This window comes from Lissotriton helveticus, chromosome 4_1, assembly GCF_964261635.1.
Source record: "Lissotriton helveticus chromosome 4_1, aLisHel1.1, whole genome shotgun sequence".
Lineage (NCBI taxonomy): Eukaryota > Metazoa > Chordata > Amphibia > Caudata > Salamandridae > Lissotriton > Lissotriton helveticus.
Window position 1 is genome coordinate 1176116590 of NC_136063.1, and position 26878 is coordinate 1176143467.

At 48.6% G+C, this 26878-nt stretch overlaps 1 protein-coding gene across 9 annotated transcripts in view; it reads left to right on the forward strand.

Moving 5' to 3' along the window:
- RELCH (RAB11 binding and LisH domain, coiled-coil and HEAT repeat containing) overlaps positions 1-26878 on the forward strand; it is an 878561-nt gene that overhangs the window by 638627 nt on the left and 213056 nt on the right. For all 9 annotated transcript variants that reach the window (XM_078687764.1, XM_078687757.1, XM_078687759.1 and 6 more), the window contains one exon: positions 12512-12591. In XM_078687764.1, coding sequence (XP_078543890.1) covers positions 12512-12591 — 80 coding nt within the window. The remainder of the gene's footprint in view (positions 1-12511; positions 12592-26878) is intronic.

A 26878-nucleotide genomic window follows, 5' to 3' on the forward strand; every position in this document is an offset into this window, starting at 1 on the left:
GTCAAGGCACCATAGCGATTCCTCAGGCCTATTCCATCAAACAGAGTTGGAGTTTTCCTCCCATGTGGCAGGCATGCGAGCGATCGATTTGGCCTAAAACTCAGGGTTCTCCTTGAACACCATGTCCTATCATAGAAAAATTCTAGAGTTAATGGTATTATTGCAGAGCCCCTTTGTTGAGGAGGGGATAAGTTTGCCAACACATTAGATAACACTTCAGGACTAGAAAAGTTCACGGCTATACAATCACCCCCAAACCTTTTCTTATGGTATCCCACCCATGACACCTTTCTAGCCATAATCATTTCCCTGGCTAATTGCTGGCTACCCCTTTCGGATATCTTCATATTATTGATCAGCCAATGCAATGCTTTATCCATTAGGGAGGCGGATGATTCCACTTGATCTGGTCCCAGATGGGGAGCATTGGCCAGCACAAGAGCTAATGGTATGGCCTCTGGTATGAATTGAAAGGACTCCTTCTCTAGGTGGGATTTATGTATGTTCAAGGAGGAAACTGGGGGAATGACAAAAGGGTCGCCACTCTGGATTTACATGCTCGATGATGGAGTTTACAGTAACGCTATTTAAAGCTATATTCTGGGTGGGTAAACCATCCAGAACAGAGGGAGGGTGAGCTACACCCTTAGCTAAAAGCATCTGCGGATCCTGCCCCATCGGCTTTGCTGGCTGGCCAGTTTTCTCATGGGATTCTGGGGCTGACGTTATAGGAGAATCATTCGAAGGAGCCGTACCTCGATTTTGCTCACGAGCTATGACCCTTTCTTCAATAGAGGTTAGTCTATTCATAATGGGTGCCAAAATTAGTTCTAGGTTCTCTTTAAATGTTACCCAAAGCGAGTTGGAAATATCATCCATAGATGACTGGTTATTAAGGAGTGGATGTTTAATCGATTTGGGCTTTGGTTTCGAATGCCTTACCACTTTCTGTTGTTTAACTTTACTGGGGGGTGCCAAACAACCAGCTCTGGTACATCTGCTCGTGATCGGAGCAGGCGGCGGAGAATTACACAATGAGACAACTTCAGTAAGTCCTATAGGGGTTACATTTTGAGTCTGATCATGACAACTCATAGATGTACAGGATGGCCCAACCAAATCTATCAGATCCCGTGGTAGCCCTGGGGTTGGAGTTAATGGCTGGGAGTCCGCAACCTCTGGGATATCATGTACAATAGCAGTGATAGTGCGACCTTGGTCCATAGAGAGACGCCTTTCAGTTATTTAAATTTTCCTCGGTTATTAAACTGGTCACTTTCACTAAATAGCAGTCCAGAGTTGCCCCTCCCCCTCCATTAGGTTTGTGATCGTCTGTTCTCTTCTTTCCCATTATTTATTTTATTTTATTTTTTTTAAACAATTTTTATTATTTTCTGTGTAATAAGCATACACGTTGACAGTCAACACGACATTAACATTTTAAAGATGTAAAGAAGTATTCCCCACATTCGAAGTTTCACATTACAGCAACAGTTACTACGGATCACCAAGCATGTGCGCAGTGTCATTCCCCCTTAATACCTTCCCTACTCCCCTTCTTCCTCCTCATCTGAGCTGGTATTATCGTCTTCTGGCAATGGGTCACATATGTCCCCTCTGTACACATTCCACGGACTCCACACCTTGTTCCATTTTCGAGGGCTAGCACTGGCTACATATACTGCACGTTCAGTAATCATAAGCATGTCCATGTGCCTGCACCACAGCGCCAAAGTAGGTAGTTCTGATGCGCCCCACTTCTGCGCAATATCCCTTTTTGCCACCATGATGCCCACTGTGCCCCATATTTGACCATATCTGGATAAGTCATTTGGCTCCCACACGTTCAAAATGCATCTACGTGGCTCTGGTGTCAGAGGCACTTTAAGTGTTTGGGAAATAGTACGCATCACCTGTCTCCAGTAGTCGGTCACTAACGGACATTCCCAGAGGGTATGAAATAGTGTCCCTTCCTCTCCGCATCCACGGAGGCAGTAGGGATGTGGCGCCCGTTGCAACTTGTGGAGAGTGGTTCTAGTGTAATATATCCTGTGTAAGATTTTGAGTTGAACCAGTCTGAACTTGGCTGAGATTCCCACCTCCCTTGGGGACGTCAGTGCCTCATTCCACTCCGTATCTTCCATATCGCCTACTTCTTCTACCCATTTCTCTCGTAATTTCAGTGTAGGGTCTGCTAGGTTATTGATCAACTTTCGGTATGTAAGTGAGGTGGCCCCATGCTGCATGTAATCAGTGAGTAACCTATCTTCCGATGGGGAGGACTCCAGAACGTCTGTGTCTGGCGGTATGGCCTGCAGTAAAGCGTGTCTAATCTGCACATACCTATAAGTTTCGTTCGGTCCTAAGTTGTATTGTTGTTGGAGTAGGGTGAATGGGATCACTGTTCCCTTGTCCCACAAGTCTCCCACCGTAGATATACCGATGCTGTCCCCTTGCTATTCCTTAATCGTCCCAATGCCTTGGTGTCCCAGAGTGGGGTGAGCTTAGTAATTGTGCCCTTCCAACCCAGCCTCGCCTGTGCTGCATGCCAGATCGTGGTCGTGTGCTACGTAGGCCCTATCAGTTTTGCGGCCTGGCCTCTGTTGTAGAGTACTGCTAGTATGCTGCCCTTGCCTAATTGTGTCCTGTCAGCCCGGTAGGCTGGATCCTCCTGAGGCGTATGTAGCCATTGGTTAATAGTCTTAAGGTCTGTTGCCCAATAATACATTTGTAGGTTTGGCAGTGCAATCCCTCCCTCGTACCAACTTCTGTTCAATTTAACGTGTGCAATGCGTGCCGGGCGGTTGCTCCACAACAGATTGGACACCAAAGCCGTCACTTGTTGAAAGTATTGCGGCAAGACTGGATATGGGGTATTCTCTAGTGCGTACAGAAATCTCGGGACAGCCATTATTTTGTAGAGTGCCGCTCTGCCAAGGAGCGTTAGGGGCAATGATGCCCAGTGTTTTGCGTCGTTTCGCAGACGTTCCAGGGGCGGTTTCAGGTTTTTTCAAAGAAGTCAGTTGGACTGTCGGTGATATATATGCCCAGGTACTTAAAGGAGCCCATGGTGTGCACAAGCGGGCAATCAGCTCTGGTCCCTTCAGGATATAGAGCACAGATTTTGACCAGTTCAAAGTATAGCCCGACGTTTTCCCGTAGGAATCGCAGAGTGTGAGAAATGGCGGTACGCTCCTGTTTGGATCTGACAAGTATACCAACATATCGTCAGCATAGAGCGATACACGATCCTCCCATCCCTCTTTCCAGCTAATCCTTTTCAGTAAGGGAGTCGACCTAATTAGTGTCGCCAGCGGCTCTAGAACAAGAGCGAACAGCAAGGGTGATAGGGGACAGCCCTGACGGGTGCCCCTCGCCAGCTGGATTGTGCGGGAGATGTGGCCATTGGCAGTGATATGGGCTACCGGCTTGGTGTATAATAGGCGTACCCAAGCTATGTAGTTGGGGCCAAAGCCCATGTGCGTCAGGACTGCGAAAAGGTGTCCACACTCTACCATGTCGAATGCCATCCTGGCATCTAGGGAAAGGATTACGGCCGGTTCTAATAATAATGGGGCCCGAGCCAGGACTCCATGTACTCGCCTGAGATTGAGAGCAGTGTTTCTATTGGGCATAAAGCCCGATTGATCTTGGTGTATCAATAGTGGAAGATGGGCTATCAATCTATTAGCTAGAAGTTTGGCAAGGATTTTTGCTTCTGCATTAAGAAGAGAGATCGGGCGGTAGGGCGAGCAGTCCGCCGGTGGCTTACCTGGTTTCGGGATCGCCACTATCGTTGAGGTTCTTTGATCCAACAGGAGTTCCGCAGCCGACAGGCTATCTATGTACATCGCCCTTAGTGGAGGGCCGAGCGTGTCAGACATGAAGCTTATACCACTCTATGGGAATCCCGTTCGGACCCAGTGCCTTTCCTGATTGTATCGCATGTATAGCTAGTTGTATTTCTTCGACCGTAAGGTCCGAGTTTAGTTCTGTGACAGCTTCCGGCGGAAGTGTGCGAGTCACGATGTGACTGAGTGAGTGAAGTGCTTCACTCTCCGTGACTATCCTTTCCGGGGTGTAGACCGCTTCGAAATGCTCTGCCAATACGCACACAATCTCCTCGGTGCGCGTGTGAAGTGTTCCCTCCCTTGTGTGTATCTGTTGTATTCCTCTAGTACTCCCCCCTTTCTTATCCAACCACGCCAGCATCCTTCCGGCTTTTTCACCTACATCGTATACTTTGTGCCGTGGCCGAGATATTGTCGACTACCCGTAACCTAAGATGTTCCTTATATCGATGTTGGTGTAACTGTAGAGTGTGAGCCGCGGACTCTTTGGGGTCCGTCATATGTGCCATGGTTGCCGTATGTAGTGACAGTTCTAGATCGGAGAGTTCCTTCTATCGCATCGTTTTGTACCCCGTGATAGAAGCTATTGCTTGTCCCCGGAGAACCGTTTTGTAGGCTTCCCAAAGTAGGGAGGGAGAGGCCACCGACCCCTCGTTATCGTCAAAATAAAATGTGGTCGTTTTTTTTTAGGTCTTTCTTAATTACGGGGATTTTCAAATAATTAGAGTAGATGGGGTACATTCTTTTACGAGTCGTCTCCCTACTGGGGAGAGTCAACACTATTGGAGAGTGGTCTGATATGCCCCTGGGCAATATATCTATGTTGTCTGCGTTGTGCATACCGTCCCTGAGCCTCAAGAAATAGTCAATTCGGGACAAACTGTTATGTACCGCCGAATGATAGGTGTATTGTTTCGTGGTGGGGTGCTTGTGCCTCCAGATATCCGCCAACCCCATTGCGTCTAGGAAACCCCGGAGGCCGGAGGGACCGGTCATAGGGGCCCGGGTCGGGAATTTATCTAGTGTTGGATCTACTATTGAGTTGAAGTCCCCCCCAATGATGGTATCTCCTGCTGGGAGAGTCAACAGGAAGTCTCCCAGCGCTGGCAAGGAAGCTGTGTGGAGTGCTGGAGGTATGTAAACCGACACCACGTTCAGGAGTCGGCCTTCCCATTGTCCATGAACCGCCGCCAAGCGGCCTTGGTCGTCCGCCCTAGTCTGCAAGAGAATGAAAGGAGAGGACTTCTTTATCAGGATACCTGTCCCCCTAGAGCCCGAGGTAAATTCTGAGTGTGCTGCCATTCGGTTGCCCCTTCTGTCTAATGCTTGATGTGCTCGCCCTGTGAGGTCCGTCTCTTGTAACAGGACCAATACTGGGCCTTGGCGCTTGATAGCCTGCAGCACCAACCCTCTCTTGATTTTATCTCCCAACCCCATTACGTTCCAGGTCAGTATTCGCAGAGGCGGAACTGTGGTTGGTTGTACCGTGTCATTATGCGTGGTGGATTGTGAGTGTTGTACCATAGTGGGGTGTTCTAAGTGTAACCTGCCATGTCTTCCCCATCAGTATGATAAATTTGCTTCTCCGTGGAATAGTGTGCACACATGTGCTGTCGCAGCCTGCCGGAACGTGTGTAACTTGAACAACAACAACTAAATCCCTTCCCCCAACTCCCCTCCCTGCCTCCCTGCTCTACGGACATAAAACCGCTCGCCTCCCCAACTTGGCAGAGTGCTCATCCCCATCCCAAACCAGTGTACTTGCTTGCTGGGGTAGGAGTCTCTTTAGGGCAGCGGTCCCTCCCACCCTCCTTAGCTTCTCCCCGTCCGGAACAGAGGGGCATTACGCCCCCCCTATCAAAGGACAACTGTCATCGTTGCGGGAACTGGATTCTCAGGATTTTGGCCTCTGATCGCCGTCCACTGAAACCGTCTCCGACGGGTTTTCAAAATCGCTTCGCCTCGATGCCTGTGTATCTGCAAGATCCTCGCCCTGCTGGTCCTGCTGATTTCTGTTGGTCCGACGCGGAGCTCCTACCTGTCGCCACCCCTCCAGCCAGTCTTGTGCCGCATCAGGAGTGTCAAAGAACCATGTCTTGTTGGCAACTACTCTCAGCCGTGCTGGGAACAGCTTCGAGTAAGGCAGTTCTCTCGGTCTCAACGCTTTCTTCACATCCATGAAAGTTTTCCGGCGACGGGACACCTCAGCCGTGTAGTCCGGAAAGAAGGCAATTGTCGACTTTTGTATCTTAATCGGTGGCGAGGTCCTTGCTGCTTGAAGGATAACATCTCTGTCCCTGAAATTGAATAGTCTGGCAAGTACCGGCCTTGGAGCCGCCCCTGGTTTTAGCACTCCCCCTGGTACTCTGTGTGCTCTTTCCACCGAAAAGAAATGCGACAGTCCTTTGGGTTGTAGCTTGGTTTTGATCATGTCCTCCACATATAAGTCCATCGCTCGTTTACCCTCCGTCTCCGGCACTCCGAGGATTCGGACGTTGTTTCGTCTCGAGCGCCCTTCCTGATCATCCAGCCTCTCTTGCGGCTGTTTATTCACTGCCTCTATGCGCTCCATCGCCAGTTGTAGCTCCGAGGTGTCGTCCACCAGGGACTTGGTGACCACCTCCACTTGTGCCACTCGTTCTGTCATTTTATGCAAGTCTGCCCGCAGCAGGTTAACGTTTGTGGAGATTGACCCCACCGTCGTCTGTACATTGGATAAGGTTTTCATTATGTCCTCCAGCGTAACTTTTTTGGCCCCCTCTCCTTCTGGGCCTCTCCCTGTGGAGGTGCGACCTTCTACCTGCGCCGGAGTGTGCCTGTCATAGGCATATTTATCCAACTTCGCCAGCGTCGTGTTATTTCTCGACCCTTTGCCTGCCATTGCACCTGCTCCTTCGGATAGACAGAAGATAGGTAACACGACCCTCGTACTGGTTTCGTTCTCGGTATTCGGAATCGTGCCTCAGTGGATATCGTCAGCGAGAAGGCTCCATTCAGACAAGTGCTGCTGTGGTTTATAACTGCCTGATTTTCCCGGGAAACCGGTCTCCCAAGGCCGTTGGAGCCCTGCCGCCGTCAGGGGCAGCTGCAGTAGGTTCTAGGTAGGGGGGCACTTTCTGAGTAGTGTTCTCCCTCGTGACAGTGGTAGTTCACCCGCTTTCGGCCCCACCGACAGGCCGCGAGGCACGCAGGGCCCCGGTCCACCAAGTATCAATATGTCCCAGTCTTTTTACTGCTCCCCTCTAGCTGGGATATTGACTAGTCTCCCCACCGGGTGTTGTGGCGTATGTGCGGGGCAGGTGCTAGTCTGAGTCTCACGTGCCCCCCTGACTCCTCGGTGTTCCACCTTACGACAGTGGTGCGCCTTCTGAGATTCAGTCACTGTCCATGGAGGGGGGGGGGAGGAGCAGCAAGTACACAGTGGTAGATGTACAGGGCAGGATCAGGTGTCGTCTCGTGCCTCCGTCCGTTCAGGTCACAACAGCGATATATGATCGCCCAGCAAGGCTTCTGTTTCGCGCAGGTTTTCCGGCTTTACTCCAGGTCGGCGCTGGTATCGTGTTCCGGTGACTGCTCTCGGTTGAGTTGCGTGGTCGCGATGCTTTTGCCAGCCACAGACGCCGGGGTCAACCTCCGGCTGATGCCCCCGCTTCGCTCTCACTTCCGGTCAGGCAACCAGGTACTCCAAGCCGGTGCTTTCAGTTGTCACGCAGGCCGCAGTGGGTGACGTCGTACTTCTCTGTTTCCCGGCTTCGGATTTCGTCCGTAGTTGCACCGGACGGTGCCGCTTGGTCCCGGACTTCGGGATCTGCCCTCAGAGGTATGTTGATTTCGGATTAGTGTACGGATTTATCAGACGGGCCGCTCTTCCAACGATGCTCCTCTGTTACACAGCCGCCATGCTTAGCTGCTAGCCATGCCCCCTTCTTTCCCATTATTGGTTAGTAAATGGAATAAGGTTAGACAGTAACTTTCCTTGGAACAAATGTCAGAGAGGGGGCCCGGCCCGGCCCCCGACGGCCACAGACGGTCCCGCCCTTGTCCCGCCCTTGTCCCGCCCTTGTCCCGCCCTTGTTCCGGGCTTCTTCCGGCGTCGCCCGCGACGCGGGAGGAGCGACTCTCTTTTAAGCGCCTCCGGGCGCGGAAGTGGGCGAAGGTGGGCGTGCCTGCAGGGGAAGCTGGGAGCTGTAGTCTCCCCCCTCAGCAGCCGCACGATGGCTCCGGCGGCGGCAAGGGAGACCAATAGCAAGTGACCCCCAGGCTCTGGTAGAGAAGGTAGGTGACTCTCCGCAACTCTAGCTGTCCCAGAGAAAGTAAAATCAAGGCCCCTGCTCCATCGCAGGAGCGACTCTCTTTTAAGCGCCTCCGGGCGCGGAAGTGGGCGAAGGTGGGCGTGCCTGTAGGGGAAGCTGGGAGCTGTAGTCTCCCCTCTCAGCGGCCGCACGATGGCTCCGGTGGCGGCGAGGGAGACCAACAGCAAGTGACCCCCAGGCTCCGGCAGAGAAGGTAGGTGACTCTCCGCAACTCTAGCTGCCCCAGAGAAAGTAAAATCAAGGCCCCCGCTCCACCGCAGGAGCGATTCTCTTTTAAGCACCTCCGGGCGCGGAAGTGGGTGAAGGTGGGTGTGCCTGCAGGGGAAGCTGGGAGCTGTAGTCTCCCCCCTCAGCGGCCGCACGATGGCTCCGGCGGCGGCGAGGGAGACCAACAGCAAGCGACCCCCATGCTCCAGCAGAGAAGGTAGGTGACTCTCCGCAACTCTAGCTGCCCCAGAGAAAGTAAAATCAAGGCCCCCGCTCCACCGCAGTAGCGACTCTCTTTTAAGCGCCTCCGGGCGCTGAAGTGGGCGAAGGTGGGCGTGCCTGAAGGGGATGCTGGGAGCTGTAGTCTCCCACCTCAGCGGCCGCACGATGGCTCCGGCAGCAGCGAGGGAGACCAACAGCAAGTGACCCCCAGGCTCCGGCAGAGAAGGTAGGTGACTCTCCGCAACTCTAGCTGCTCCAGAGAAAGTAAAATCAAGGCCCCCACTCCACCGCAGGAGCGACTCTCTTTTAAGCGCCTCCGAGCGCAAAAGTGGGCGAAGGTGGGCGTGCCTGCATGGAAAGCTGGGAGCTGTAGTCTCCCCCCTCAGCGGCCGCACGATGGCTCCAGCGGCGGCGATGGAGACCCAACAGCAAGTGACCCCCAGGCTCCGGCAGAGAAGGTAGGTGACTCTCCGCAACTCTAGCTGCCCCAGAGAAAGTAAAATCAAGGCCCCCGCTTCACCGCAGGAGCAACTCTTTTAAGCGCCTCCGGGCGCGGAAGTGGGCGAAGGTGGGCGTGCCTGCAGGGGAAGCTGGGAGCTTTAGTCTACCCCCTCAGTGGCAGCACGATGGCTCCGGCGGCAGCGTGGGAGACCAACAGCAAGTGACCCCCAGGCTCCGGCAGAGAAGGTAGGTGACTCTCCGCAACTCTAGCTGCCCCAGAGAAAGTAAAATCAAGGCCCCTGCTACACCGCAGGAGCGACTCTCTTTTAAGCGCCTCCAGGCACGGAAGTGGGCGTGCCTGCAGGGGAAGTTGGGAGCTGTAGTCTCCCCCCTCAGCAGCCGCACGATGGCTCTGGCGGAGGCGAGGGAGACCAACAGCAAGTGACCCCCAGGCTCCGGCAGAGAAGGTAGGTGACTCTCCGCAACTCTAGCTGCCCCAGAGAAAGTAAAATCAAGGCCCCTGCTCGACCGCAGGAGCGACTCTCTTTTAAGCGCCTCCGGGCGCGGAAGTGGGCGATGGTGGGCGTGCCTGCAGGGGAAGCTGGGAGCTGTAGTCTCCCCCCTCAGAGGCCGCACGATGGCTCCGGCGGCGGCGAGGGAGACCAACAGCAAGTGACCCCCAGGCTCCGTCAGAGAAGGTAGGTATCTCTCTGCATTTCTAGCTGCCCCAGAGAAAGTAAAATCAAGGCCCCTGCTCCACCACAGGAGCGACTCTCTTTTAAGCGCCTCCGGGCGCGGAAGTGGGCTAAGGTGGGCGTGCCTGCAGGGGAAGCTGGAAGATGTTGTCTCCCCCCTCAGCGGCCGCACAATGGCTCCGGCAGCGGCGAGGGAGACCAACAGCAAGTGACCCCAGGCTCCGGCAGAGAAGGTAGGTGACTCTCCGCAACTCTAGCTGCCTCAGAGAAAGTAAAATCAAGGCCCCCCCCCAAATATATTTGAATAGCCCATGTGCCAAAAACAAAAACCGGTCTGCATAAATGACATAAAGAAGCCTGCAGGATAGAGGCTAGCCTGAATCCTTCATATTGCCTAAAGTTACCAGAAATGTCCTATGTCAAACGCGTTTAGCGCGAGTGTCCCAAAAAATGGTATGATGACTTGCAAGAGTCTAGTGGTCTTGATACCTTGTCTGAAATTGGCCTTTTCTGACTGGACAAGCCACTGAGGAATCCACTTCCTATGCCACAGTATTGCATAGGGCGGAAAAGTCCTTGACCTCCCGCTCCCCACCTTAGAGGTCAAAATTAACATTGACCGAAGTTCTTCTGCCAGGGCAGACATCTTTTGAGTTCATTTTACCATTCAATGAGGAAGTAGCGGATACCTTAATGGGGGTTTGTGCAGACCTTGCTCCTGTCATCCAGTCAACTGACAACTATCAAGACACCATTGCTGTGCTCTCAATAACCCAAAATTCCTCTCTCAGCATCCTTCCCCTGAAGGTTTAGTAGGGCCAGTGTTCACAAGCAAATCTAACCCTAACACCTCCTGGGATGCTACTCCCATGCCCTTTGGGACTCAATGGCCCAAATCCTATCTGGTCTCCCTGAAGATCTCCAACATGTCATTTCCCAGGCCATCCAGGGCGGTTTTGTTACAGTCAAGTTCATGATTCATTGTGACTTGGACACCACTGATTCCATCAGGCGAGCCAATCGCACCAGTGTTGCCATTCCTGTCATGCGTTGCTGCAATCAATCGGGTTCTCAGGTGATGTCTAGTCCCTTATGGACATGCCTTTTGACGGGACTCACCTGTGCCGCGGGCAAGACTGATTCCTCCTTGGTGCATTTTTAAGGAGAACAGGGCTACTGTATATTCTCTAGGCCGATCCACCCGCCTCGCCAACCATGGAGAACACTAACATCATGTGATACTGCAACAAACTGGGCAGAGTGGAGTCATGGACATTGTGCCTGGAGGCCCTCTATCCCTGAAAATGGCTGGACCACCAAGGGACCTTCCTGGTGGTGAACCACCTGACCTGATCATTGAATGCCAAAGTGGACGATCTTTGCTGTCGGCGTCTAGGGGGTCACGAGTGGCAGTTACACCCATAAGTGGCTCAGCGAATAGGAAGAACCTTTGCTCTATTTGTTTGCCACAGCTGAGAATGTGCAATGTCAGCACTTTCGCTGTGGTTTCCAAGGCATCTCTCACTTCAGACACATTATGCCTCAAGCGGAACTCAGGACTTCTATATGCCTTTCCACCTACACCACTTCTGCCTCGCGTTCTCTTGAATATTAAGACCAACTGGGCCCAAGACATCCTAGTGGCTCCACATTAGGTACAGAGAGTACGGCATCCAGTACTCATGGGATTGAACATCTGTCCTCCGATTAAGCTTGCCCTCTAGGAGGATCTGCTGTTGCAGCAGCAGGGCAATAGCTGCACCCAGACCTTTGCAATATTCACCTTCATTCTTAATGATTGAGCAGTGACAGCTGTACACTTTTGACCTTCCTCCGGTGGAGGCGGTTATCCCTCTGACTAAAACTGTATATGCCTGTGGCTTACTGCGGCACTACCCAGATTTACCTCCGCCTTAACCTTCAAAATTATCTGATGATCTGAGATTTGTTTTGACCCCTGCCCACCAAGGGCTATGTTCTGGGCACTGTTAAAGGATATCTTCTGAGTCTTACAGCTTTTCTGCAATTAGTTTATCCGCCTTCGTTGTTTGTCTCCAGTTGTTATGCATTTTTTAAACATCTGTTTCGTCCATCCTATTTTGCCATGCCACAGTGGGACCATAATTTGGTGCTTACGTTCCCGATGTGTACTCCCTTCGAGCCACTTCACAGCTGCCCCTTGCAGCTCCTCTCCCTCAAGACCGTGTTCTTCATCACCATTACATCAGCATACAGGGTTAGGGAGCTTCAATCTCTCTGAGTCAACCCTCTGTACACCACCTTTCCCCCAGACAATCTGGCTCTGCAGGTGCTAGTATCCTTCTTACCAAAAGTTGTGAAACAGTTCCACTTCGGTCTTCTGTATTGCACCTACGAGCACAAAGGACCAATTGCTATTGAAAATCCAGATACAGGTTGGCACCTGGGGTTATTGTAAAAGTAGAAATATGCTCTAGGCGTATTCACAAGAATGAGTATTACTGAAAGTAATCAACTTGTTTTAGGTCCCTATACCTAGGATCCCTTTTCAGCCAACAATGGGCGAGAAACCTGACCAGCAGCAATTTTGATAATTGCTCCCTCACTCTGTATAAGTAATTGCCTGTCTAATTTGTGTGCTTATCCTACCTTATTGAAATATGTTATTAATAGATTTGTGTAGGAGAAATGCATGACTACCATGGTTAAAATCATAATTCTTGAATTAGTCGATTGTCTTGTCAATTTGATGAACATCTATTGTGTAAACAGTTACCTCATAATGTGTTATTTACCTTTTTAGATTCAACTGCAGGGAATGGGGTACTTACAAAAGCCACTGTTCCCATTTATGCTACAGGAGTTCTTACGTGCTATAATCAGGTGAGAATAGATCTAAGCGTTAAAGCAGTGTGTTTTGTTCCTCTACGCTGTTAAAAATTATTCTTTACTTAAAATGTTATTGTCCTGATTTTGTTTCTCAATGTCTTACTACAACTATTATAATAAAAAGTTATCCCTGTATTCCTCCGAATTTGAGAATTCAATGTAGTTATAGGCACAAAGGGATTCTTTCAGATAACCTTTTGTGGAGAATTTTACATTTAAAAAAGGCCTAGATAGGTATTCTTTAAGTTCAACTAATGGATTGAGACTACACGCCAAATATGTCTCTTGAAAAATAGACATTGTATTACATAGATTTGTAACAGTAAAGAGGTAGTCACAATAAAAAAGGTCAGTGTAGCTGTGCAGTGCTTGTGAGGAGTGCAAAGTAAATAATACAACATTTAATGTAAAGATATGAAGCCTAGTGAGAACTCAGAAGTATATAGAGCAAACTAAATCAAAAATAATTTTTTTTGCCTTTTTACAAATGACACATCTAGGGGAAAGTACAATATGCATCTCTGTTTCAACCCCTAGAAAATCCTCTGGTTGAGAATAGGGTCTTCATCAGAACTAGGACAAAAGAGAAGCACACTGTATAGTGGAAAATGATAATTGTAAGTTATAAGAGGTGTAAAAATGAGTACATAAAGAATCAGAGATTAAAAAAAAGCTAACAAAAATCACCTATTGCTGGGGTACGAAGCTGGTCAAACATATGTAGATTATGGGGCCAAAATGGATAAGATGAGCTCCCGAAACCTGCCCAAAGTGTTGAAACAGTGTCAATCAGTCACACTAGATACAAATGTATATGAAAAAACGGACTGAAAATCATCAAAACTCACCAAAAAGGTGGAAGATAGGAGGTATAAAGACAGCACAACCTTACATTGCTCCCACTCATTCAGGAATATGAGCTGAAGCTGCACTGCGCCTGAGATAAGTTGTTTATATACGCGGGCACCAGACGTGCAGCAGTGTGCACATTAGAGGAGACACACAGGGATACGAAGTGTCTTCCTCGCAAACACAGGACTGAAGGTGCAAACTGCACTCCGGAGAAAACTCTGATGGTGACTAAATCAAACAAAAGGGAAAAACTTGAACCAGAGTGAGGAATGTACAAAGTAATTAGGAAACAATAAAAACAGTATTCAACAAAACTAAAAATCAATATGCACAGAGTGAAGAAATATACTCTGCTATCTACATGGTTCATTTAAATTAATTTAAGACAACTGTCAACCAAACAATTGAAATAACACTCAAGGAAATTAAATTAGCCATTTGTGAGCTGTTCACACATACTGAAAAATGTAATGTGTTGGTCAAGTCCAATGCATGCATCTTTGGCCTTTGTTGGTCGAGTCCAGTGCATGGATCCATTTGTATTCCAAACTGTTCAGAATCAGCCCATTGTCCCCACCTTAGGGATTGAATCATGCTTGTTTGCTTGTTCCAAAACCAGCCAGTTGAGGTCCTCAGGTTTACTATCAACTGAATGCTCTACCAGGGGCGCACCTGCAGTGGCACAGGTCATATGACTACAGTGCTGTGGGATGTGTTGAATGACTTTCTGGGTGGTCTGATCTACATATGGAAAATTGCTTGGGCAAAGAAGATCATAAATACTTTCCTATTATTGCAGTTCATAAGACTTTGGAAGTCATACTTCTTCTGAAACTGAATCGCCTTTGTCTCTATGCACAATTGCAAGGTCTTACATTTGGAGCATTTATACTGCCCTAGGGATGGTGGAAGATTAAAAAAAGACTTTATTGTTCCATGTTATGTAGTGGGTAACAATAGCCTAACAACATAGTCTTTCACATTATTCCCTTTTAAAAACAAAAGGGTCTTGTTTTCAGTGTTTAATTCATCTGAGACCAGGTTTCAGTGTTTGTGTTCCACATTTCATATGCTATTGCTCATTGTACAAAAGGTAGTGACACAAACCACACGGACTTCACGGACAACACCACCGCCATGTGGTACTGCAACAAACCAGTCAAGGTGGGGTTGTGGACCCTTCATCAAGAGGCTAGTTCTCTGAATGCCAGGGCGGACAAACACAGCTGTCAATGCCTAGTGGGTATCGAATGGCGTCTCTGGACATGGCTGGAACAGCAAAGCATATCTCTTGTGGTTCAACACCTGGCAGACTCTCTGATCGCCAGGGTAGACAAACTCAACCGGCGATGCCTAGCGGATCATGAATGGCATCTCCATCAAGAGGTGGTATAACAAGTCCTTCAGCAGTGGGGAGAGCTTTGGTTCGATCTGTTCACCTCTGCAGAGAACGTGCAATGTCCGCAGTTTTGTGTGTTGGGAGTTTTCAAGGCGGCTCTCGCTCGGAAATCCTTTTTTGTGTAAAGTGGAGCTCAGGCCTCCTTTATGCACATACCGATCCTGCCCAGAGTGCTCAAGAAGATCAGGAGCGACCAAGCCCAAGTCATTCTTGTGGCTCTGGACTTGACACGGAGAGTTTAGTATTCCGAGCTTCTCCAATTGGGCATCGATCCTCCGATCAAGCTGCCCCTTCGGGATTATCTTCTATCGCAGTAGCAGGGGAGGGCACTCTACCTGGCTTCTCCACATTGATAGTGAACCACAGTGAATGCAGGAGTTCTGCTGTAGTCTGGAGGTGGGAGACGACAGCCTGGGGCGAGCCTGCCTTCAACAGCCAGTCGTTGAGATAGGGGAAGACTGGAACGCCTGATCTGCTCAGATGAGCACCCGAGGGGTGCTGGTAAGGCCAAGGGGAGCACGGTAAACTGAAAATGCTTGTGGCCTTCCGAGAACCATAGGTAATGCCGGTGGGCAGGCAGGACGGGGATGTGAAAGTAAGTCTCCTGCAAGTCCAACGCTACCATTCAGTCTCCAGAGTCGAGGGAAGACAAGACCTGAGCTACGGTTAACATCTTGAACTTCTTCTTCCGCAAAAGCGGTTGACGTCCCTGGGGTCTAAGATACGACACAAGCCTTTGTCCTTCTTGGGTACCAGGAAGTAGTGGGAGTAGCAACCACAACCTACTTATGGAACAGGGACTCGTTCGATAGCTGCCTTGGCCAAGAGAGCGGCAACTTCCTGGCGGAGAAGGGCCAAATGATCCTCCAACATGCAATAGAATGCTGGTGGCATGGAGGGAAGGGTAGTCTCGAAGGGGACTTTGCAAAACCCACCTGTCCGACGTGATGTTGCACCAGTGGGGGAGGTGATGGCAGATCCTGCTGGCAACTGGTGGCCCTGAAAAGTCGGACTAGGAAGGCTTGGAGGCTGCTGCAGAAGGGCCATTGGTGGACTGGCCCGCCCGCTGACCCTCAGACCCATGATGCTGGGTCCCATGTCCGCTGCCGCACAGAGGCTGGGCCGCTTGCGCAGGCCCGAGGGTTGAGGGCAGACAAGACCTGAGCCAAGGCTAACATCTTGAACTTCTCCTTCCAGAGGAAGTGGTTGACGGCCCTTCGCAAACTCTCCAATTCATCTGAATTCATTGTGAATATGAAGTAGTTTTGTGCCTTTTGCCCATAGCAGAGTCCAGGACATTCAGGCAGTGATCCTGGTGTTTCAGCCTTGGTCCTGGATCTCAGTGTGGATGGCACTCAGGCTCCTAGGATTGTTGGCCTTTTACATCCTACAGCCCAAACCTACCAGGCAGCACATTTAGACTGCAGTGTAATACCAGTGCCACAATGGAATCTAGTAGATCCCATCCAGATTTTTGAGGCGGCTGCAAAAGATCTGCAGTGGTGGCTAGCAGACCGCGATTGGGTCAGTGGCAGGCTTCTCTCCTTACCACACCCAGATCTAAAAGTTGTCTCAAATTCATCACTACTGGGTTGCGAACCTGGGAGAGGTGTGGCTCAGAGGACTCGTCTCCTGTGGAGACTCAACATTAGTCTGCTGGAGTTGAGTGTGATTTTGGTCGGCATTGAAGGCCTTCCTACCTACTATCAGAGGATGGCTGGTGCAGGTGCTTACGGACAACATCATTGGCACGTGGTACCACAACAAACTGGGCGGAGTGGGGTATTGGATCATGTATTAGGAGGTTATGCACCTCTGACGGTGGCTGTACTGCCAAGGAACTTCTGTGGTGATAAAACACTTGACAGGATCTTTAAATGCCAGGGCAGACAAACTCAGTGGCAAACACGTAGACAATCACGAATGGCAGGTATTTTCAGAGATGGCACAGGCCTTCTTCCAGAAGTAGGGAGAATCCTGGCTCGATCTCTTTGTCACCAAAGAGAACTCTCATCTGGAGTACTTTTGTGCCTTGGAATTTCCAAATTGACTCTCTTTAGACACACTTCCTGTATAGAGTGGAGCTCAGGACTCTGGTATGCCCTCCCGCCCGAGTTCTAAAGAAGATGTGAATGATTGTGCCCAAGTAAACCTAGTGTCACTGGATTGGGCCAGGAGAGTGTGGTACCCAAAAATATTGGAGATTGAGAATTTTTCCACCGATCAGGCGACTGCTTTGGAGGGATCTTCTGTTGCTGCAACAGTACAAGGTACTGCACCAGAGATTGCACAATCTGCATTCCCATGCTTAGAGATTGAGCGTCAGCAGATGTCCACTGTTGAGCTTCCCCTTGAAGATTGTCGGTGTCATCTTGACAGCGAGGCGTCCCTCTACGAAATCAGTTGAAGCTTGTAATTGGAACAAATTTGTGGATTAGTGCAGCACTTCACAAATTTGACCCATTACTAGCAAGGTTGTCTAAAGATTTGTTGATAGTTTTCTCTAGCCCATCAAGGACTTACTTTGGGCACTGTTAAGAACTAGTTATCAGCTCTTTTAGCTTTTTTGCGGTAGTCTGTTCAGCCTATGGTTATGAAATCACCTATGATAAAAAAGTTGAAAGGTTCTCAACCTTTGTTTCTGCCAAAACCCTATTTGATGCCTCAGTAGGATTTACTCTTTTGATGCGCACCCCTTTCGAGCCTCTAGACTGTTGTCCTTTGAAACTTCTGACGCTAAAGACAGTTTTTTTCATAGTCATAACACAGGCTAGATGCTTGAGCATGCTGCAGGCTCTTTCTGTCAACTGCACCATATACCACCTGTTAGACCTGGCACCTTGGCGTGAGTTTCCCTCTCACTTTTTGCTGATGTGCCTCATATGTTGTTGCTGGTGTCCGCTGCTCAGGGCACTGCGCCACGGCCAACCCGTGCCGCAGTACAAGTGCTCCCTATGAAATGTATAACTGTGATTGGTATACCTGATTGGTTCATTGGATTTGCTGTCAGTCCCCAGTAGAGTGCACCAGGAGTGCCAGGGCTTGTGAATGCCAATGCTGCTAGTGGGCCTGCAGCGCTGGTTGCGCCACCCACAGAAGCAGCCTAGTAAAATGTGTATAGGGTCTGCCAGTGCAGAACCTGCGTGCATTCTGGTACTGTCATGTTGGCTGGGCAAGTGCACACACTTGCCAGCCCCTAAACCTTCCCTTGACTTCATATTAGTCACCCCTATGGTAGGCCCAAGGGCAGGGTGCATTGTAAGTGTAAGGTAGGACATGCTCTGATGTGTGTGGCATGTCCTAATAGTGAATTACAGCCAAATTCGTTTTTCACTATTGTAAGGCTACCTGTTCTCTTAGGCCAAGATGGGCTGCTGGAATTATTACACTCTATAATCCCAGCAGGCTCAGGGAACATGGTAAAAAATAGTTTAGTATGCCTGAACTCAGAATAATAAAATACTTCTTTTAGTAAAGTTTATTTTAATATCCTGTGTTTGCAAATGCTACTTTTAGAAAGTTAGCATTTGCTTGCCTAACCATTTCAGCCCGCCTCTGCTAGTATGTGTATCTGGCTGTCTGGGATGTGTGAGTGACAGGGCTGGGGGATGACAGGTGGTGAATGCAAGGATTACACCTTAGTGGGAAGTAGGAGTGCCCCTGGACTCTTAATCAGGCTGTGCTCTGCCACCACAATGCTGGCTCCGCCCCCTGGGGAGCAACTGATGACTCAGCCGGCACCTGGCCTAGGAAGGGCGAAGCACTGTCATCAAGGTACTCCTGGCTGCCCCTGTCCACACAATGCTGGCTCCACCTCCTGTGGAGCGTCTGATGTGCCTGCCCCTCCCACTGAAAGCAGAAGCCAGAAGTACACCCAACAAGTACTCAGAGACTGAAAGCCGTTATGGAAAGACCCCCCTGGCCTGAGAAGACAAATGAAATGCTGTATAAAAGTAGGAGCCCTGCTCCTTGTAAATCAGAATCCTGTTTCCCACAAAGAACCTCTGCCCGACTAGAAGGAGAAGAAGACGCTGGAAGGACTGGCCTGCTGCTTGCCTTGCTGAGAAAGGAGAGGAGAAGACTTTTGAAAAGACTTTGCTGACTTGTGCTTTGAAACATTCTCCAAGGGCTTGATTGAGCTTGCCCCCTGAACTGAACCCCAGGACCAGTGAGTTCTCCTGTGCTTTGGCTCGTCCCCTGCCTGAGGCCGAGTATTTCCTCCCGCCGGAGGTGAAGTCTGCCCCCTCTCGCCCCCTCCTAGGGCCGTGGTACCCGGGAGCCAGCCTGCCCTCTTGCCCTTGAGAGCCTCGCTCCACTCGGAGTCGCTCTCTGTCCCAGGGCTAAGGCCGGCCGCTCCTCCACCCCCGCCTGCTTCACTGAGCGCGATTTCAGCCCCTTCCGCCGGAATCCCGGGGACGCGAGCAGTCTGCCGCCTGGACGGCCGCCCGTGCATCTGATTGCACCCGGCCGCCCCGCCTTGCTCTGCCCCCCAGGAGAGGCCGCGCCGCACTGTGAAGGGAGCCCCCCCTCTGTACCGTCAGTACTGAGGGCTCCCGTGCGGTGCCTTGGCTCCCGGAGATCCTCCGCTTGAGAAGGGACCCCCCCTGCACTGCCTGGAGCGAGTCGCGCTGCCCGTGCCGACTTGGCCCCCACACCGAAGGAAAAGAAACGCTCCTGAAGGCATCATCAGGCTCGGGCCCACAACTTGTTATTTCCCCGTCCACCAGAAAGGATTGTGTCTTTGAAGCCAAAGGAGGAAGTCTACGCGCCCCCCGGAGTCCGCACGGGTGAGTGAGAGCCGAGCGCCCACTTCCAAACTCCCCGCTTGGGACCCCTAGCCCCCCTGACTGGCGCCCTACCCTCGAAGCCTTCCCGCACTGCCGAGCCCGGCTCGCGTCTAGCTCTGTCCCCGAGCCGCTGGGAAGAGCCGTACGCGGCGTAGGCATACTCACGCCCGATGCGTGAGCCGCGGTAGGGTCCAGGTCAATTTCCTCCAGGAGAGCGAGGGAAGCGCTGCGAAGCGCACCGGAGGCCAAGGGCTGGTCAAAGATCCCCGAACTTGAAAAGGGAACCTTTTGGAAAGTAACCAGAACTAAGAGAATTATTTTTAAGTGAGAAGAAACCTTTTGTGGACTAGAACCAAGAAGAAAAGCTTTGCCTATTTACAATCTGTGGCCTAATCTGAAAACAACGTTATATTTGGTCTTGTGATAAGTCTGATCTGATATATATATATATATATATATATATATATATATATATATATATATATATTCATAAAGGAGCTTATTTTTATATATTCACAGCCTGGTGTCCATTTGTGGGGGGATTGGTACATTTTACTGTGTGTGTTATTACAAATGCTTAACTGAATAACGCCTGAAGAATAGCCTTGGCTGCTCACGCCACGCACCTAGAGGGTGAGCAAGGGTAATTCTAAGGGGTCATCCTTCGCCCTAACTTAGAGTAGAGGGTCCCTGCTTGTCACAAGTGAATACTTGCGCCAACCAGAGACCCCCAATTCTAACACCACCTTATTCCCAGATAAGATGGTGTTGACAACCTGAATTTCTTTACGTCCGAAAGTGGTCACTCCTTTTCATTTCATGTGGACTAAAGGCTGTGACTATCCTGGCATTCTTTGCTCCACTTCACCTATTAAGGAGGATTCACTTGTTTGGACCCCAAGAGAGCACTAAACGTATATATTGATTGTGCCAAGGAACATTGAGTAAATGATCAGCAATTTATAGAGTTTTCTGGTGAAAATAAGGGCAAAGCAGTGCAGAAACAGACCACCTCCTATGGATTTTTCTCTGCATAAAGATCTGCTATGGACTTGTGAAGAAACAGCCTCCAAAAGGCTTGAAAGCTCACTCCACCATGGGTAAAGCTTCAACCAAGGTGTTGGCATACGTAGTGCCTATCCTGGATAGTTGGCAGGTGGCTATGCGGGGTAAAGACACACATTCACAAAACACTACTGCCTTTACCGGTCTGTCAAGAGGGGCATTTTGTTGCTCGATCTTGCAGGGCTTTTTGATCTGAGCCAGTTCCTAGACCCACTAGCTTGGGAGGCACTACTATGGTAACTATTCTCTAGTTCATGAAAACTATGGTTCGAGATGTCCATCAGATGAACAAGCTACTTACCTTCAGGGAAAATCTTTTTGGTGAATAATCAATCCAATCACAGATTGCTCACTGACCCTCAGTCATCTCTGTTTTGTGAACTGGACTATTTTTACATCTAATAAGGTCCCAATATAGAGATCTGCAAAGTTGTGCTACCAATTTGCCAATGGGCTCTGCATCTGAGGGAGTAGACAATCTTGAAAAAAACTGGTAGCTTGTATGCAGTAGTGCTCGCCTCTTCCAGAGAAAAAAACTGTCAACGCATAACGCCACCTGCCAGCATGCAGTAGTACTGCTTTTAAAGTATAAAGCCTAATGCCTGGGTAAATATTCTCATGGTGTAGAATACGTGGTTAGATAGAATATCCACTAGAAATATAGTTACCAAAGGTTAGCAACTTGTCCTTTTGGTATACATTTGCAGCATTAACTTTTGTGATGCATTTTTATTGATTTTAACACCAGTTAACGTAGTAAATTGTACATTGTTCCCCCTCACAAATGTAGTTATCAGCATGTTTGAACACACATAACATTGGTTCATGGCTATAACCCATGTGTTAGTCTGTAGTTTGGAACTGTGAGCACTCAATATATCCTCACATTTGTCATCAAATTTAAGGGGTTTCTTTGGTGGCTTTTTTCTGTAGGTTTATCCATCCCCCTTTATTCCACTGTTGTTATCCTCTTTTTCTCTGTCCCCCTTTTTCCTCCATATGCAGGAGAGATTCCCTGCTCCTTTTCTCAATTCAAACGACAGCCAACCCTTTAGCAGGTGCCGCAAAAACACTTCAATTTACCCTCTGCAGCATACGATGATTCAGTGGGAGGCCACATCACTTTCTACCTCCCGAAGTGAAGGAGCATCACTTCGGGAGGTAGAAAGTGGGTGCTCCACAAGGTTTTATCACATTTGACTGTTTTGTAATTCCCTGGCCTAGCAAGGCCTTGAAGTTGACTACAGTGAAAGGTTATATTTGGCCCCTGTTGGTCGTCTTAAGTTTGCCAAATCATCCATCCCTCTTCAAGTTACCTTTAGTGATGCATTTCTTGAAGCGGCTAGTCCATATGTTCCCTGCCAACTCCTTTTGTGATGCCGCAATGGGACCTTAATTTGGTTCTTACTTACCTGATCTAACCAACATTTGAACCCATGCACAGTTGTTCTCTAGGCCTACTGACCATCACAATGGTGTTTCTTATTGCTATAATATGACCAGTGAGTGAGCAAACTTCAATCCTTGTCTGTGCATAAACCATGCACATCCTTTTTCCTGGATAAATGCAGTATTCCTGCCAAAGACATTGTCACCCTTTCACATAGGGCAGTCCATGACATTGCTGACTTTCTCTGCTTCGCCTCACCCCTCCAAGGAAGAGTAACAGCTCCTCCACTTCTACCCTAAGAGGGCCTTTAGCTTCTACTTCGAGCAAATCAGAGACCACGGACGGGATGACCAGCGTTTTGTCAGATTCTCTGGAGTGAAGAAATAATGGCAGAGCAGTGCAAAAGAGAACCATCTCTCGATGTTTTATGTTTTATGTTTTAAGTTCCGCTATGGGCTAGCTAAAAAGCAGCCCCCATAAGGCTTGCACGCCATTCCACCGGAGTAAAGGCTGCTACCACTCCTCTAACTCTTGGTGTGCCAGTTCTGTAAAATGTTTAAGCCTCTACATGGGCGTACCTCCACACTTACACAAAGCACTATTGCATGGACAGCCAGATCAGGCGGGATGTGCACTTTGCTTGATCTGTCCTGCAGAATTTCCTGGTTTGACCCATTTCACCGACCCTTCACCGTGAAAGGTCCTACTTTGGTATATATTTACAAAGGGAAGAATCTATGGTTAGACGTCTCTATCAGAAGAACAAGCTTTAGTAACCCCTTTTCCGGTAGTGAATCTAACTGCAGATTCTTTACAGACCCACCCTCCTTCTCTCGAATGAGCGTATACAGTCCTCTAATAGGATCCCAATTTAAAGATGTGCCCCCTGGCGCATTCTGGTTTTCATGGGTCTTTCATCTGATGGTGTGGACAAAGATCAGAAAGATGTCAGCACATTGAGGTGACAGTGATATAGTCGCCACGGATGTATGATGTTACAACGCATACTTTTACAACGACTACCATTACCACGCAATTTTTACAACGCAGGATCCATTACAACGAAATACGATTACAACGCATGTATTAACAACGCAGATACCTTTACAACGCATACAATTACAATGTAAGTATTGGTAAGTTTATAATATTTTTTTAATGTAAATTAATTAAAATTAATATAATTTATTTTAATTTAATTAATTTTATTTAATTAATTTATTTTAATTTAATTTATTTAATTTATTTTAATGTAATTTAAATTTAATTGTACTTAATTTTTACCCTGTACCCCTTTTCCCAAAAACCCAAAACTGACCCTAAACCCTAAAAATACCCCTTTACCCAAAAACCCAAAACTGACCCTAAACCCTAAAAATACCCCTTTACCCAAAAACCCAAAACTGTCCCTTAACCCTAAAAATATCCCTTTACCCAAAAACCCAAAACTGACCCTTAACCCTAAAAATACCCCTTTGCCCAAAAACCCAAAACTGACCCTGAACCCTAAAAATAACCCTTTACCCAAAAACCCAAAACTGACCCTGAACCCTAAAAATACCCTTTTACCCAAAAACTAAAAACTGACCCTGAACCCTAAAAATACCCCTTTACCCAAAAACTAAAAACTGACCCTGAAACCTAAAAATACCCCTTTACCCAAAAACTAAAAACTGACCCTGAACCCTAAAAATACCCCTTTACCCAAAAACTAAAAACTGACCCTGAACCCTAAAAATACCCTTTTACCCAAAAACTAAAAACTGACCCTGAACCCTAAAAATACCCCTTTACCCAAAAACTAAAAACTGACCCTGTGCCCTAAAAATACCCCTTTACCCAAAAACCCAAAACTGACCCTGAACCCTAAAAATACCCCTTTACCCAAAAACCCAAAACTGACCCTGAATCCTAAAAATACCCCTTTACCCAAAAACCCCAAACTGACCCTAAACCCTAAAAATACCCCTTTACCCAAAAACCCAAAACTGACCCTGAACCCTAAAAATACCCCTTTACCCAAAAAACCAAAACTGACCCTGAACCCTAAAAATACCCCTTTACCCAAAAACCCAAAACTGACCCTGAACCCTAAAAATACCCCTTTACCCAAAAACCCAAAACTGACCCTGAACCCTAAAAATACCCCTTTACCCAAAAACCCAAAACTGACCCTGAACCCTAAAAATACCCCTTTACCCAAAAACCCAAAACTGACCCTGAACCCTAAAAATACCCCTTCACCCAAAAACCCAAAACTGACCCTGAACCCTAAAAATACCCCTTTACCCAAAAACCCAAAACTGACCCTAAACCCTAAAAATACCCCTTTACCCAAAAACCCAAACTTATAATATTTTTAATAAAATTATATACTTACCAATACTTACGTTGTAATGGTATGCGTTGTAAAGGTACCTGCGTTGTAAATACATGCGTTGTAATGGTATTTCGTTGTAATGGATCCTGCGTTGTAAAAAATGCGTGGTAATGGTTGTATACCAGTCGCCCCAACAATACATCCTTGCAGGAAGGATCTGATGACGAGCTGTACAACTCCTCCTACCAATGCATGACCAAACTACTAACAAAATTCTCTGGATCTAGTATGGCGCCTGGTGGAATTCACAAGGTGAGGAATCTGCAGATAGAAACAGTCTCTACCAGAATAGACGTTCCTGATGATAAAGTAACTTGTTCATCTTGAAAAAGCCTTCATCTCACTCCAGTATCCTTGATTTGCATCAGTGTAAAGATGCAGTTTGATATTTGCTTACATGTCAACTAATGCTTCCTGTAGCCTAATATTACCTTGTGCAATATATTCAGAGAGTAACAAGCCATCAAGAATAGCTCATGGTCAAACTCGCCACTCAGTTATCCACAGCATAGCCAAAATATATTCTGACACAGGCACAACAGTGGTGTTTTATTTCCACATCATTCGTTGATATAATTGGACTAATGGTCACGTCATGTTATGCCACTCCATAATAAGCTAATCCCTGGATTGTGAGGTATATTCTCCTCTGACTCCGATCCAACCAAAGGCGACCATGAGGCTCCTATTGCCTCCACACCCTCTGGTCCCCGGACAGAGTCCTCAGCTAGGATCATGATTATCGTCGGCACCAAAGCACACATCAGGATTCCAAAAAGGCCTCACGTCTGGCAGAGCACTACCTTCAAGGGAGTTAGATGTTGAGCCCATTGACTAAAGTACAGTCCTCCAGATGTAATCCCTCAGGCTTTGTATGGCGCCGGGAAAGGCCTCTGAGCCTGCCACACTGCCATCCACTGATGTAGATCACTTGCAGTCGTCAAACCCGAAGATACTTTACATGCCTTCAAGGCTGAAGCCCCCTTTCGATACTAGCACTGAGGCCAGACCTGGCACCAAAAGTGCCATTTGCATCAATAACCCCTTGGGGTCCACAGACTCCATCAGTGTTGAAGACTACGTTTTCATTCAGGCCTCCTTCAGTGACCGATTCCATTAATACAAAGCAACCAATACTCCAGCTTCTTCAGGAGGAACTGGTTGCAGGATAGAAAGGTCTGTTTATCCATCGATGGGTGGGAAAGGTTTTCACAAAACTGCCTCCCAAAGCCACAGAGGTTATGCCTCAGAAAAGAAAGCAAACTTGTGGGGAAGAGCATGCTTTGGCACCTTCCCCAGCTCCCAAGCTTAAAAGACATGAGCGGGGGCTGGTGACCCTCTCTTTGTGTTCCTTCTCCTCCTCCTCTTCCACCACCACTACCTCAGTACTCCTTTGAGGGCTCCCCATCTACTTCTCACGGGGAAGGCAGCCCCTTCCACCCCACAGACCCTTATGATGCACTGTTTGATCGGGTGCCCACTGATGATCGTGGGACGACTATTGATGGTGAACACCTGGAGGATGCTGGCCTGGATCACCATCCAATTAGGGCATTACCCTCAGATGAACCAGTGCATATCACAAGGTGATACAAAGGGAAGCCACCTTTTACATGGTGGATAAGCATGTACTCTTAAAGGAGGATAACTTCTTAGTGGAGACATTGTCCAGATCACAGAGGACAGTACAGTTCCACCGGATGTTAAAGGGTATACTGAAGTCAGCCGCAGACAGCTTTGAGGAACTTGTTAAAGCAAGGGTAGTAACTCCCCGGCTAGAGAAAAATATAAGCCCTCCCCAACAACCCAGCATACACTAGGGACCTCTGGATTTCATTGTACTGCATTACACCCACAAGGGTGCTAATGCTCATGCTACAGGGAATGCATCTCCAACGAGGAGGAGAGTTAGAAGCTGGATACTGCTGGGAAGAGGGTAGCAGTAGGTGCCACCACCCACTAGACGATTCCTGATTCAGTAGGGTTCCTCTCCTAATATGATCGGGAACAATGGGGCTAGATTCAGAAATTAGTGAATCATCTTCCTGAAGAATTCAGGAAGAGAGGGGAAGAGTTAGTGGCAGGAGGAAAGACCATTCTTAATATCACTATCTGCTGCATCCTAGATGCTGCAGTCACCACTTCTAGAGCGGTAAACATCAGCATCCTCATCAGACACTACCCATTGCTTTGCATTTCTGGCTTTAAATCTGAAGTCCAGCAGCATCTGCTCAACAATTTTTCAGTCCACAGGTTAAGCACATGCTGGAAAAAGTAAGAAGGATACAACACAGTTAAAACGACAGATGCCCTTCGTAGCTCATTCCCTTGGACCTCCTTTTGGAGACACCAGTGTAGGACCGGTTCTAAGACAACCTCCCTGGACCCTATTCTTTCTCAACAAAGGA